At 45.6% G+C, this 16,039-nt stretch overlaps 1 protein-coding gene across 1 annotated transcript in view; it reads right to left on the reverse strand.

Moving 5' to 3' along the window:
* Positions 1 to 10,447: 10,447 nt before the first annotated feature.
* PDLIM7 (PDZ and LIM domain 7) overlaps positions 10,448 to 16,039 on the reverse strand; it is a 111,628-nt gene continuing 106,036 nt past the window's right edge. The window contains exons 15-16 of the mRNA XM_069201692.1: positions 15,728 to 15,843; positions 10,448 to 11,371 (exon numbers count right to left, since the gene is read on the reverse strand). Coding sequence (XP_069057793.1) covers positions 11,285 to 11,371; positions 15,728 to 15,843 — 203 coding nt within the window. The 3' untranslated portion in view covers positions 10,448 to 11,284. The remainder of the gene's footprint in view (positions 11,372 to 15,727; positions 15,844 to 16,039) is intronic.

The following is a 16,039-nucleotide window of genomic DNA, read 5'->3' on the forward strand; positions in this document are numbered from 1 at the left end:
ACATGAGGCAGCTGTTGACCCTGGGGTGATCCATTCCTGACGCAGGCACTAGGTGTAGGCACTCAAGTGGGGTAGTATTTTTATCAGGACATGTGAGGAGTCACTGGGTGGTAGGAATTTTGTGGATCCCAGCATATTCCTGTAGTTTGTGTGACAGAAATGCGAGAAAAATAGAGTTTTTATTCAACATTTCAGATTTGCAGGGTATTCTGGGTAAGAAAACTTTGGGGAATCCACACAAGCCACACCTCTGTGCACTCCCCCGAATGTCTAGTTTCCAGAAATGTTTGGGTTTAGTGTGTTTCTCTATATGGCCGCCGAACCCAGGACCAAAAACACAGGTGCCTGCCTTACAAAACCAGTTTGTTTTGCCATAGATAATTTTGATGTCTCCACAATACGATTTGGGTGGTGGAATTTGGGGCTGAACTAAATTGGGGAGCTCCCAAGAGAGCACTCTCTCTCTCTCTCTGCTTGCCGCCGCATTCACCTGCTCTCTGGGTTGGGCTAACCCACTATTACCCAGTTGCACCAACAGCTTGCGAAGGGACAGCAGGACTGTCCTCATCACCTCCCTCATAATGTACCGGAAGAGGAGTTATCGAATGGGACTCCTCCGACTGAAAAATCACTCCCAGAGTCTGCGCCATTGTCCTATCCCTCAGATGCTGTCTCAGTATCTGATGTCTCAGTCTCTGATCCTATGTCAGAGCTGTCCTCTATAAACCGAGTGCCGGCAGCAGTCATCCATCAAGATGCCATCTCCGCTATTGGCTAAACTGTTGCTCTAAAACACTAGCCTACGTAGACAGTCACAAAATCGATGGTGTGTGTAAGATACGTGCAACAGTAGAGGCCACTTTACCTGCACTTCTTCCCTCAATCAGCACGTTCGTTCAAGACACTCAAAAAACACCTTGTCACATACCATTTGTCACAGTCTTTAGCACCTCCTGCGCCCAGTCCAACAATCATTATTGGTGCTCCCACTCCCTCCTCCTCGGATTCCCTCATTACCACCCAGCAAAAGTGCCCTTCATCTCTCCATAGCCACCCCGCACATACATTTTATTGGTATTATAGCGCAGGTAATGGCTGACTTTACTAATGTACTCAGCTATTTACATAAAATACAGATTTGCTCTTTGCAGTAGGCATATAAACCTTCTGCGCTTCTTTATGGCACTAAAACTGCCACAAGTCTGACCCTTTTGTAGCAGAAACATAGTCACAATACTTACTTGACTTTTTTATTGCTGCCTAAAAGCTACAGTTGAAAATCGTCAGTTGAAGTATGTGCATTGCTTTGAAGACGCAAGCTGCAACTGCAAGACAACTGGCGGCAAATCTATATGTATATATATATATATATATCACTTTTATATGTGGGTCTGGTTTTCCTGGGGGCCGATCGCAGCCCCCAGGGAAACCACACACATATTGACAAAAGTGATATATATATGACAGTCAACCACCTGAAACTCAACTCAAGCAAAACCGAAATAATCCTCTTTGGCCCACACAAAAACACCTGGGACCCCTCATGGTGGCCCACCACGCTAGGCCCTGCACCCACCCCCGCCAACCACGCACGCAACCTCGGCATCATCCTAGACTCCTCCCTCTCGATGACCCAACAAGTCAACGCTCTCACCTCCTCATGCTTCAACACACTCCGTATACTGAAAAAAACATTCAAATGGATCCCCACAGAGACCAGAAAAACTGTCACTCACGCACTCATCAGCAGCAGACTTGATTACGGAAACACCTCTACGCCGGCACCACTCTAAAACTCAAGCGCAAACTACAGCGCATCCAGAACTCAGCAGCACGACTCATCCTCGACCTCCCCCGACACGAACACATCTCTCCACACCTCAAATCCCTCCACTGGCTCTCTATTGACAAAAGGATCACCTTCAAGATCCTCATCCTCGCACACAAATCAGTCCACAACACAGGCCCTGCCTACCTCAACGAGAGTCACCTTCCACACCCCCACACGAAACCTCCGCTCAGCTGACCTCTCTCTCGCCTCTGTCCCCCGCATCAAACACACCACCACCGGGGGCAGATCCTTCTCCTACCTTGCACCCAAAACCTGGAACGCCCTCCCAACCCACCTTGCAAGACCCAAAACCTACTTCTTTTCAGGAAGGGCCTCAAAACCTGGCTTTTCGAACAGTGATCCTCCCAGCCCCTTTCCCCCCCCCATCCCCCCCCCAGCGCCTTGAGACCCTCACGGGTGAGTAGCGCGCTTTATAAATCTCTTTGATTGATTGATTGATTGATATATATATAGATCTATCTCTCTCTCTATATATATATATATATCTACATAGATATATCTATAGATAGATATATAAATATATACATATATCTATATGTATCTATAGATCTATCTATAGATATATCCATGTACATAGATATATCTACATAGATATATCTATCTATCAATACAGATCTATATATATATATATATATATATATATATATTTAGTTGTTGTATGGTGTCCTTGGGGGCCAAAATGGCCCCCAGGGAAACCCTACAACATCTAAAAAAAATATTGCCCCCACAGGGGGTCGCCCTACCCACGGGCGACCCCCTGTCCATTTATTATTTATTTTTTGGGGAAAAAAAAAAGTTTCCCCGGGGGTGGGGGGGTGGGGGGGGGGGGTGTGGGGGGGGTGCCGTGCCGGGGAAGCTTCCATGTCTCCCACCCGCCCCCCACCCACCTCTTTGTGACATCAGCGCACCGACGTAACAAAGTTGATTTCCCCATCGGAGCAGCAAGCAGCCTTGCGGCTGCTTCCTGCTCCAATGGGGAAAACGGCTTTCCCCACGTTCGGGAAGGCCTCGTAAGAAAGGGAAGAGTCTCCCCTTTCTTACGAGGCCTTCTGAAAGTGTTTCCTGGCCCCCCGATCGCAGCTGTGCTGCGATCGGGAGGCCAGGAAACCTGAAAGTATTACCTGGCCCCCGATCACAGCACAGCTGCGACCGGGGACCAGGAAACACTTTCAGGAAGGCCTCGTAAGAAAGGGGAGACTCTCCCCTTTCTTACGAGGCCTTCCCGAACGTGAGGAAGGCCGTTTTCCCCATTGGAGCAGGAAGCGGCCGCAAGGCTGCTTCCTGCTCCGATGGGGAAATCAACTTTGCTACGTCAGCGTGCCGTCACAAAGGGGCGGGTGGGGGGCAGGGGGGGGACACGGAAGCTTCCGTGTCTCCCTGGGTTATAAAAAAAATACAAATAAATCCTCGGGTGTGACGCACCAGAGGATTTATTAACCCCCTCCCTGGTGTCGGCCACTGGTCGTGACCCGCACCAGACGCCCGCAGTGAAGGGGTTAAAGCAAAGCTCCACACCTCAGCTTTGTCTTCTGTATTTTCTCCATATCACAGAGCATGTGTAAGTAGTTGTAAAGTATATCAACAGAAGATTTCATGCTTGCTACTTTCTTAACATTGAATGGCGGCAAGGTAGGTCACTTGGTGAATCTTTAATATACACAAGCGTGAAAGCTGGTGTTACAGGTAACATGTTTCTTTTGCAGTGTGAATTTTGTTCTGTGTTTGGCCAGCCTGACAATGTTTCTCTGGTGAGCCCAATATCAGATTGATTATGCTCTCTGTAAGAACGTGTCTCATTCGTTCAGTATATTAAACTTTATCATTGTACCTACCATGTAATTAACTGTGAAATGCTTGTAATGTCAGTCCTGGTATGCTGATGTTGTGGGTGGGGTGGGATGGTGTGTGCATCCACTTTGCTGTTGACGCCTACATTTGCTCCCTAACCAGTAAGCAAATAGTCTGTTGTCATAGTGCTCTCCTGGATTTTCTGAAGCCCAATATTGTTCACTCATTTGAATTTTCTTTGTGGCAACCTCTGTATTTTCCCGACCCCACAACCCTGTAACCACTGGCTGTTCAGACCTCCTGTTAAGGTCCATATTTAATTGGCACACATAACCGACTGAATATGTGACACTGTTCTCACTGTCAGAGACTGAGAGGTCTGGTAAAGGGAAAGATTCTCTGAAACATCACCCTGTCTATTGGAAGCTAAATATTTTCTGATGAATGCAGTTAGAATTTAACTTCATTCTACATACTGCCAACCCCAATGGAAACAATAGCTGAGTTTTTCTGCTCGAGTTAGTTGGACTTTACTGAAAATATTTCCTCTTCAGCTGCCAGTCAACCATCATAAGAGAGTGTAAGTAACCTTTATGAGAAAATACGTCATTACCACTGCTGAGCTTTCACAAATACATTTGGAGCAGGTTTGGCAATAAATAGCAGAACTGTGAATGGGTGATATGTTTCACTAAGGACAAATGCATGCACCTCTCTTCAAGGGCATAGGTATCAATGATGCATCATGTACAGTAGCACCGGGCATACAGTAGACCACTGTACTACAAGAATGGCTGTCGTTGACCTTTCCAGAGACAGGGGAACTACCTGATTTTTAGGCCCATTGCCCCCTTGCTTCGGTACTGCTCTTGTGCATGGTTATGCTTAGCACGATTCAGTCAGGTCAGTGACCGCTATGACATCACTGCCATCATTTAAGGAAATTGCACCATGTAAATTTGTCATCTTAAAGTTGTTCTGGCATGATTTTTCAAGGAACAGGGAGCTGAAAATGGTGTTAAAGTTAAGCGCTGCGAGCTAGTAGATTGGTGTTATCTCCTCAATTGATTCCACATCAAAAAGAGCTTGTACTTCTAAGTGCAAAAGGAGGTGGTCCTCCTTCAACTTCTTGTGCGTTGGTGCAAAGTTCCTTGACGTAGTAATGAGCTCTATGACGTAAGCATTAGTCAGGATTTGAAGAACCCATTTGTATCAGGTCACATTCTTCCATTCACACAGGAAGAGCTTCAACTTTCCGCCCACCAAGGAGTTTGAAAATAGTGACATTGTCATTGTTTGAATACAATATCACCTGCCATATTATCTCTGCTTCTTGGCCTTATCTTGCTCCAAAAAGCATCCTTTTTTAGGGATTTATTGTTCCCTTTACTGCGAATAAGTGCATCGTTATTTGATGAGTAAAGATTTTACCGTGGTTGATCCTTGCATTCATTAGAAAGATAATTATTTGTTTTTAGTGAGGTGTTATTGGCTTAACTAAGAACAATTTATCATCTTCCTCTTTCTCAAAATGAAACCCATTTAGCTCAGCTGCCATGTGTATGACAATTTTGTAGGTAGAGACATTAGCAACACTGGATTCTTGAGAAGGATACAAATCTATATCCCACTAAACTCAAGACTGGACTCCAATCTTCTCAAGTTTTATTTTCAAAAACATCAGTTGCCCGATTCTAGGAGTAGATGTCGATCCTGACAGTCTATGTCTGGAATAGAAGACACCTGTGGGTCTTTTATGTCCGGATTCTGTGTACCCTTGGTTCCATAATCTGTGTTCAACATGGTATTTTTCCAGCATTCTCATTTTTGAGGCAGTAGTGAAATATTATTGGGTTCTTCAGACGTTAGCCACTGTTCTTGATTAATAATAAAGTCTTTGGCATAAAATCATCTGTATTAACATTTCAGGTTAAATCCTCAGTGGCAAAAGATAGAACAATTTGATGTAGAGTTTTGATTCCATAATTTTTCAGTTTCCAGATGAGGTCAATGTGGAAATTTCAGGGCCTCTGTCATGGATGTATGATGGAACAGTGCATGCGCCAACCACGCATGCCTGAACAACGCGGATGGAACAACAACCGCGTTTTTCCACAAATGCCTTTACAACGATTTTTTGTTGTAAAGGCATGCCTAGTAAAGGCATGTGTGGAAGGACATGCTTGGTTTTTGCATGCCATCCCCTCCCACCCGTCCTAAAAATACAACTACCTCTAGCCCCCACCCGCCCTAAAAATAAAACTAACCCGCCCCTAAAATAAAACTATCCCACCCCAAAAAACAAAATAACCCCAACCCCCCCACCTGCCCCAAAAATAAAACTACCCCGACTCCCCTCCCGCACCAAAAATAAAACAACCCAATCCCCACGCCCCTAAAAAAAACTACCCCCACCCACCCTGAACCCTAAAACCTACCCCAATCCCCCACTCACCCTAAAAACAACCGACTCCCACCCCCAAAAATAAAACTACCCCACCCCTAAAAACAAAATTACCCCACCCCTAAAAACCTGCCCTAAATACAAAATCACCCGACCCCGCACCTAAAAACAAGATTACCCCGACCCCCACCCCAAAAATCATAGTACCCCACCCCTTAAAAAAAAAAAAAAAAACACCCCATCACTAAAACCGACCCCCAACCCATTCCCAGACCCACTCACCTGACTGCATCCTACCCCGACCCCCCCACCCCAGCCCTAAATACAAAATTAACCCCACCCCCCACCCCTGCCCCTAAAAGCCGCCCCCACCAACCCTAAATACAAAATTACCCTGACCTCCACTCCACCCCTAAAACCCACCCCCACCCGCCCTAAATATAAAATGACCCCGACCCCACCCCTAAAAACCTGCCCCCCACCTCCACCCCTAAAAACAAATTACCCTGAACCCCTACCCCTAAAAACCCCACCCCTGCCCTAAATACAAAATTACCCCTACCCCACACCCTGCCCCTAAAAACAAAATTACCCCGACCCCCACCCCTAAAAACAAAATTACTTCTTAACTGACCGCGTCCTCTCCCGATGCTGACTCCCTTTTTCTCTGCCTTAACCACGTGTGTGCGTTATTCAGCACATGCCTGGTTAAGGCAGAGAAAAAAAGGGAGTCGATCCGCTTGCATTAACAACGACGTCGTGGTTCCAGCGTCGTTGAGGATGTTTACCCTCTGTCATCAGTTTCGTTGCATGAAACTCCGCTTACAATTATTACATGCGGTACACCGTAATCTAAGGATTTCTGTCTTTTCGTTTGTGAATTGTATCTTTTCCATTGGTCCTTACTTCACTTCAAGCCCTTTTTAATAATCAAAAAGCAGCTGCCAGGGCTCAGCTTTGTAAAATGAAAGATCTGTCCTTCCTTCATCACAATCACTATTTTTGGAGTTCCTGAAAAAACAGATTCTTTGATAGTAGAGTGATTTAACAGATAGGTTAGATCAACGGTACTCAAAGTACGGCCCGCGGGCCGCCAGCGGCCCCACGGACCTAGCTTGGCGGCCCGCGAGACGCTGCAAAACAATTAAATACATCATATTAACCACGAAAGGTGGTTGACAGGTATGAACACAGGGTATTACATGTTGGATACACTTAGCAGCAGAAAAACAAAAATAGTGACTATGTGCACATTCGGTGAAAACACATAATACCCACATTTACGCACTATTTGCCGTGTGCACCGCTAAGGGATGCTTGTGGGCACAAAGCTGAGCAAATTTCAACCCGATCAGCTCTCCAGTGTGAAATGATTTTCGACGATCACCAGCCTCAAACTAAGTACTATATGCGGTGTGTGTGTGTGTGTATGGGGGGCAGGGACGGGGGTGGGAGGGATGTGTCATAATAGGGCGTCACAGTGCAAAGCTGGATCTACGGAAATAATGTGACTTGTCCTTGTCTGAAATCCCAGACCCAAAATGAAACTAACACCCGTGAAATCGCACATTTCACGTGCTTACTTGTTGACAGTTGTGCTTGTGTTGAAATGTATACTGCCCGGGTTTATCTCTATGCAAATCTTCTGAATGGCAGTGTTGGGATGTCTTTGTGTAATAGCGCCTAACTGACGTTTTGTGGCATGGCCAGTGGCATAATGAATACACGACTCTATTTAAATAATGCTCCGCTATTTTGGCCTGTTAGTGTGGTGCTGAAAGGTTTCACACAGCGATGCTTAAATGCTCCTAAATTTGGACATATTATTACTTATTCAGTACCTTGAGCACCGGCTGCAGCGATCTCTGGGCAACCTACGGGTCACAAGTTTTAATACCGTCAGGGCCCACTTACTTCCTGTAACAAACCTGTGTTAGATTAATTGGCTGTCGTTTTGCGCTATCACTGTACTGGCATGGTATTGCTGAATTAACTGCATGGACGTCAATTCACCAAGATGCCAGGCCGCAATATGTAAACATAGAAGAGGGCCACGGGAGCATGTGCAACAGTGGCTTCCTTCCTATTTATTTATTTGTTTTTAATGTAGTGTGTGTTACTGGGGTAGGCGTGAGAGTAGATTGCACTATGTGTGTGCGCTGTGTGTGTGTGTTACTGGGGTAGGGGTGAGAGCAGATGGTGCTGTGTGTGTTACTGGGGTAGGGGTGAGAGCAGATGGCGCTGTGTGTGCGCGCGCTGTGTGTGTGTTACTGGGGTAGGGGTGAGAGCAGATGGCGCTGTGTGCAGATGGCGCAGTGTGTGTTACTGGGGTAGGGGTGGGAGCAGATGGCGCTGTTACTGGGGTAGGGGTGGGAGCAGATGGCGCTGTGTGCAGATGGCGCAGTGTGTGTTACTGGGGTAGGGGTGGGAGCAGATGGCGGTGTATGCAGATGGCGCTGTGTGTGTTACTGGGCTGGGGTGAGAGCAGATGGCGCTGTGTGCAGATGGCGCAGTGTGTGTTACTGGGGTAGGGGTAGTTATACCTGGATTCAAAATACAGCATTGTTTAGCATTGTTTTGAAAAAGGGGGCGGGGTGGTTGTTCCCCCTCTAAGACCCGCCCCTTCTAAGGCCCCCCCCCCCTGTCACTTCAGTGCGGCCCTCGGTCGCAAACCATACTGCAATTTTGGCCCCCGAGAAAAAGTTTGTGAGTACCCATGGGTTAGATCATGTTCTGCTTTAGCGTAAGCTAGTCAGTGCTGTCCTCTGAATTTTTTTATCTGGTCAAATAAAAACATGCCAAATCAGACAAATAATACTGCACCATATTCAAAACTTAAATGGAGCTTCTTCCATCATTAGACAAAGAACACTGAGAAAGTTCTTAAAAAAAAAATTAAAAGATTTGTCATTCTCATATGACATGGATCCTTGCACTCTAATTAGTCACCACTATAAGTCATTCTGTTCTTTCAGCACTCGAATCTGTTACAAAGCGCTGCATTGTTCTCGCAATAGCACATGTATGTCAGGAACCAGTGGTGGGAACAAGCAAACTGAAGTGCACGCACAGTAACACAAACACACACACACACACACATAAACACAAGCACTTCATGTGAATCTTTAATTGTTTCACAGTGAAAAGCAGATTCTTTCATTTAGATGGATGCCAATGACAAATTTTGGGACAGAATTATGGTGAATTTGCTGCACTGTCATATAGCGATGAAAGAAAACATAAGGTTTCAAGACACAGGACATGGAATTCTGTTACATTCCTTATAAATGTTATTGTAAATAGAAAGACGACTTCAGGGAGTTCTGTAAATGGCCTTCTTGAGCTCACAAAAGGCCATGTGCTTCTACATGAGACTGGAAAGCGTGCATTTTCAGTTCCCATGTGGACATGAGCCTTGGTTTACTGGCAAAAAATGTATACGATCAGCAAAGCACGGCTTGATGGTCTCATTAAAGGATTAGACTGACTCCCATAGGCGGTATCTTTATTATCCTATTGCTGTTAAATCGTAACATATGTCCCTGTATTCCGATAACTCTGTCACATTTCAAATAGGTCTTAAATGCATCCATGGAGCAGGAAAGGAGGTTATCTTCTTATTCAGTGACCAGAGACAACATCTCAATAACTTGTTCTTGGTAGAGAGACCTGGTTGGGGGGTTTATGGGCCAGAAAAACATCAAGGCTATCAGAGAAGAAGACTTAGTCATCTAAGATCAAATCCTATCCTCTAAAACCAGCAGCTTAAGCAGATCACGGAAAAGTGCTTCTAAACGCCACGCTCACCATAAGCAAGGGGTATACAAGCAAACAACAAGAGTTCTGTAATCTGAAGTTTGCTGAGATGCTCGAAGGAAACCAACACCAACCACAGTAAGGTTTTAAGGAACCTGGTTTTCTTTTGACTTATTTTGCAGGTCAATGTCTGCCCCTGAAATGCACTTCCAATGCCTCTTTGTCTACAGACACACTCAACCATCGCTGACAGAGGGGAGTCAGGTGCTGGATGTTCTTTGCTGGTATAAGATTCAAAGAAAGGCACCCATTAAAAAAGATGACAAAATGATATAGGGAATACGCCCTTCTGGGAGTTATTAATAATATTCACTGCATGGTGTGCCTAGAATTGGATAACACAATGTGATATTATGAAAATCACCTATATGGGAAATTTTGGTACCATGGAGGCTTTCTTATGGGTAGGTACTGCATCTAGCCATGAGGTAGCCACTTACTTGTTGATTTTTGCAGCACAAAGTAAAGCCCAATGTTTCCTGTACTTTGACTTCTACTTTTAAAGGCACAAAAGGTTTTTGAGTAACAGTTGCACGCTGAACCAGATGCTGGACTCTGACACACTTGAACAAATGTCTTCAAACACATTACAGACAAATATATTTATAAAATTTAAAAAACATATGAAATATCTATTACATGCAAACCAAGCAGCAAGCATGTGGGTACAAATGTAAGTTTCTCCAGCCGCCAGTGCTGCAAGAAGGAGACACACTGAGGATAGTTTGAAGTTTCTCCCAAGCTTTGCTGCTCCCCTTATTGGTGAACAGGAAACAACTATGAGGGCTATAAACATTAGGTTTGGCACACACCATAAAGAAAATGAAGTCTTTCTGGGAGAGAGGTTCTGGTGCGGAGGTGTTGACCTTGCAGAGGGAAGACTTTCGAAAGGGTCAGGGCATGGATTCCACACGGGGAAGGATTGCCTCCCACATAATGAAGGCCTGGTGCCTACGGGGAGAAGATGTGCCTCTCACAGCTCACAAAGGCAGCTACAGCTCTCTCTTGTGTAAAGGTGTGGCTCATGCATGGGGAGGTTGTGCAGCTCCCACAGCAAACGTGTGAACAGTCACTAGAAGATGCAGCGTCTGAGGTTCCACGGCCAGAAGGTGTGTATGACACCCTGAACGATGGCTTGCTTCCATGGCTCATTTGCGGGTGGAGGTGTGGCGCACTCAGAGTGGGAGGTGTGGCTCCTGCAGTTCACAGATGTTGCGATCGAATGCTTAGGAGACGTGGTTCTCACAGTTGATGCAGGGAAATCGCGTGGCTCTATTACAAAAGTAAACGAGTTTCTCTTGCAGGGAGATACAAGACTCAGCTCCGTGTTCTGGGAGAGAAACAATGCTCTTGTAGGTCACACAGACAGAATTCATGACTTGTGCGGGAAAGTGTGACTTTCGCTTTAGGAGACTGTGCGACTCTCAGACCGGGGAAAAGGCGTGGGTCTTGCATAGAGGCTTGTCCTTCTTGGAGTAAAATGTTTTCCCTTCTAAGTTAATTTGACAAATCTGATAAAAGAAAGAGAGACAGGTTATAAATTAAGTACACAAGATTTACTATAAAAATGTATTTGCCAGACTAGAGCTACTCAGTCCTCCCGGGCACGTGCCCATTCTCAAGTGTTATCCAGCAAGCCCCCCCCCCACCAGATGTTGTCGTCTTCCCCCTCCCCTCTCTGAATCGACTCAGTCTGTATGTCTGCCCCAGCACCTTGTGGGGCGCAACGGCGAGAGTTCAACTTCGAGGTTTTGGTGCCCTCTGCTGCCTAGTTCTGGTACAGCAGCTCTAAAGATAACGTCCTTGACCGTGCACAGGCCAGGCTGTGCATAGAGGTGGGGCTGAAGTAGGAGCAAGCTTCCTGCACCTTCGCCCTCATCACTGACTTCCCAGGATACCTTGTCAGGATTACCTACTGACTGCACAACCCACCTACTGGAACTGCTCCTAATACAATGACCAGGACCCGCATATGCAAAGTTTTGTCATTGACCTAGCTTCAAACTTCTCAGATTGCTTAACTGTGACATTTACATATGTTCTGTGTGATGTGATTATGTAAGCCATCATATTACATTATGTGTGACACTCTGAATGACGCTTTAGCACGAGAAGAGCCAATCAGTTATGTCCATTTAATTATATGCATTTAATAACTTAGCCCATATACTGAATTGAGTGCTCCTCGTTGCTTATTCACTCTCACTAACACAATTTTCTTTTCTAATAAGATCACCTTAGAAACGTTTGCTAACTGTAGCGCAAGTAGTTTGAAACGTGGGGGCTTATTTACAAGCCCCGTGAGTGACGTGCTGGCGGCGCGAGAGTCTTGTAAATAAGCCCCCTGGTGGCTGCAGCTCTTGCCCGTCACACGATTGTACCATAAGGAGGAACCTTTCGATATAGCTACCAGTGATATTGCCTGCCCATCAGCATGTGCGCTGTCCACAGTCAATACTGGCTTTTTAGCAAATATTATACAGCATTCTGGCACTTGCAGATTCAATTTAATATCGGTTGATATGGTAACATTTATGGTTAATAATGTGGCTGGGTGAACTACCAGAGCTAAAAAAACACCTTTCACTAATACCCCGCTATGATGTGCTTAGTTACAATATTATTTTTGTATCTTTTTTTCGATAATTATGTATCAGCTGTTGTTGCTACTACAGTTAAAAATCGCCTTTAGGCACTAATGTTCGAATGGAATTACATTTAAGGTGATACCTGAGGGTGTATGGGAGGAAGGGGGTCAGTGGAAGAAAACAAAGTGTGCAGGGCCCTGAGAGGACAGTAACCTGCTACCACAGGGCACAAGATGTAGTGGGATTTTTGTTTAATACTGATAGGGGTCAAGCATCCTGTAGAACTGGCATGAGACGCTCGGTGAAAGGCTCTGCACTCACTATTCCTGCTAGAGAAGCAGTCACAGTTAGAGTCAAGCTCAGAGCCCACCTCACAAGTCCAGGAGTCTCCAAGGTTTACTCACTTTTATTTGTCTCTCCTGGCTCCTCTCCTATTGTTATCGCTCTCAGGCCCCTCTTTTTATCTCTCTCTTCATTCTTTTCTATCCCTCTTTCGCCCCTCTTTTCCCATACTCCTCATATTTCTCCTTGCCTATCTCTTGGTCCTCTCTCCTCCGTCTGTATCTCTTCCTTCCAGTCCTGACTTTTAGCTGCATCTGTCCTGGCAGCAGACAATCCTGTGAGTGACGTGGTCCCCGCAGCCAAGCCCCTGTGACTATGGAGTAGCTTCACTTAGAGTCAAGCGGAGTGCTTGTGTCTTAAATGTACCAGTCGACAGGTTTAGTCTATCTCTTTCAACAGGTTCTCCACCCTTCTTTTCATATTGCTTCATCTTTTGTGTCTCCAAACCTTTTCTTTTCTATCTTTCCTTCTATGCCCTCACCAATTCTTTTCTTTCTCTCTGCTTCACTCTCTCCCTCTTCTTTGCTAAGTGCCATCCTTTTACTTTTTGCTCTACCTGGCACTTTTATCACCTCTACCCATCCCTCCCCTTTCTTTATCTCGGCCTCCCTTTTCCCGTCCGATTCTTTTACTTCAGCTTTCCCTCCTTGTCCTCCTTTCTCATTTGATCCCTCCTCATGTCTTCATCTCTCCCTCTTCTCTTCTCTTCCACTCCTCTATCTCTCCTCCTCAGCTACACTCTCTAGTGTCCATGCACCACGCGTGCAGACAAAGTTGGACAGAACCGGCATGGGCAAAGTCCGAGCCTGGAGATTATGCAGGTTGGTCTGCAGCACCATAAGGCTATGTAGTGAGTACTTTCTCACTGTGCCACGGATGGACCACCGAGTTTATGGCTTCAGAAGGCTTGCAGTGGTTCAATTACACCCACAATGACTACCTGTCTCAGCAATCTCTCCGCGCCCCTGCTGCCAGCAGTCACACAAGGGATGCAGATCCCATTGCAGGCAGGCTGCACACCACGTGACTATAGAACTACCCAATCAGGAGACCTGCAGCTGAAGGAAATGAGCCACCTGGCAGTGTGTAAGAGGAAGAGGAGAGGCAGCACGATGCACTTGCCGAAATGCGGTAAATGCCTTTAAAATGCGTTAGTCTAACCCTAGATGTGTGCCGCTTGGCAGGGCTGCATTGATGACAGAAAAGCTTCTCACCTTTAACAGTGGCTTGCATGGATTCAAACCTGGGTGCACATTAGTTACAGTCTGCTCATTAGCAGTACAACCAAACTATGTCAGCTCGTCAAGGCAATATGGGCCCCTCAGGGCCGGACTGGCCTTAGCGGGCAGCTGGTGTTTCCCTGGAAGAGTGGGGGGTGGTTTTGTTACTGGGGGCGGTTTTGCAGCTGTGCTGCAATATCGGCCTCCAGTAACAAAATCGGCAGCCCTGGCAAGCATAAGCACTCACTTCTCACTTTTTCTACCCAGTTCATCATACATCCAGCAGCTTTCAGACAACAATAAAAGTGGCAAGGTTAATATCTCTGTTGATCAATTTTCCTGCTGGAGAGAGATCGAGTTTTGTCTATAGGCAGTTTTGACTCATCTAAAGTAGCTCTGAGGATAATATGCCTGCTGCAAGTAGCATGCACCATGCAGATTACAGAACTGTATTTAATGTGCAGAGCTCAGAGGGGCGCTGCTTTGTCACGGAGATTCTTTTCTGACTTGCGGTTCACAGCTTACATTCGTAATACAACACAATGAGGTATGACCTGCCATCAAAGAACTGCATGGAAACTGCACGTACGAGGTCGATAGGTATGTTTTTCCCCCAGTCTTTCATTATTCTACTGATGCTAAAATTGGTTTGCTTGAGTAGAAATACATTCTTATTAGTAAATCCAACCCCAGCTACGTGTTAGATTTTAAATCCTGAGTTTGTGTACCATTACGAGTAGTAGTAGTACATGTGGTGGTGGTAGTATTAGTAGTAACGGTGATGGTGGTAATAGTAGTACCTGTGGAAGCAGTAGCAGCAATAGTAATTACCGGCGATAGTAGTACTAGTAGTAGTACTAGTGGTGGGGTAGTACTAGTATTAGTAGTAATGGTGTTGGTAGTTGTGGTAGTACTAGTAGTACGCATTAAATTAATACTGTTTGTGATGGTGGTAGTAGTATTAGTTGTGGTGGCAGTAGTACCACTGGTTATGGTAGTATCAGTAGTAGTGCTAGTAGTAGCATTAGAACCAGAGAAACTAGTAGTAAGAGTAGTATTAGCAGTAGTACTAATCAGTTTGCCAGTGCAAATTAGAAAACTGTTTAAAATAGAAAGAGTGGGATTCTTTGGTCAGATTAAGGAGAGCCCGGCATGCTTGCACAGATAATCCATCACGAGACTTGAAGGTCACCGGAGCTAGCCGACAGCCACCTTTTGCCAGTGGTTAAAACTAGGGCTGATGCGGAGGGTGGATACTTTATCCATGCAAGTACCAACAAATTGAAATTCTTCTCCAAGTCAGTTTCGAACCAGTCCTTAACATCTTACCTCTGGTGTATTGCAGAAGACCTGGTTGTTTCAGGGCTAGGAAAGCAGATAAGTGGCGAACAGACCTCTCTGTGCTATAGGAAGGCACCCCCCAGTCAATCAATCAATACTTCAGATGGCCCTCGGCCTGCCATTAAACCCCTTCTAACCTTTAACCCTCCCAGTGACCACTGGTAATCAAAGTCTAGCCACTAACACAGTTGTGGCTAAAAGGGGCTCTTGGGTAGTCAGGAATAACGCTTTGTAAACCCCATCCTCCCTCCTCTACTGCTTGGTATCTGCCTTTCGCCCATTACAATACCCACCAATTGATCTTTATGCCATCTGTGGCCTGGTTTGCACAAAAAAACTAAAACTGAAATAAAATAAATATTTTGTGAAGCCTCACCGCGCAGACGAAGCAGGTGTCATGCCAGCTGTACCCAAGCGCCTCCAGAAAGCGATCCCCTGCGTCAATCTTGAAGTCACAGCCACGGCACTTTGTGCCAAACATCATCTCGAAATCTGTAAAACAGAGTGTGTATGAGTGTGTATGTCAAGCATACAGGGAGTGCAGAATTATTAGGCAAATGAGTATTTTGACCACATCATCCTCTTTATGCATGTTGTCTTACTCCAAGCTGTATAGATTGGAAAGCCTACTACCAATTAAGCATATTAGGTGATGTGCATGTCTGTAATGAGAAGGGGTGTGGTCTAA

This window comes from Pleurodeles waltl, chromosome 7, assembly GCF_031143425.1.
Source record: "Pleurodeles waltl isolate 20211129_DDA chromosome 7, aPleWal1.hap1.20221129, whole genome shotgun sequence".
Taxonomy (NCBI): Eukaryota; Metazoa; Chordata; class Amphibia; order Caudata; family Salamandridae; genus Pleurodeles; species Pleurodeles waltl.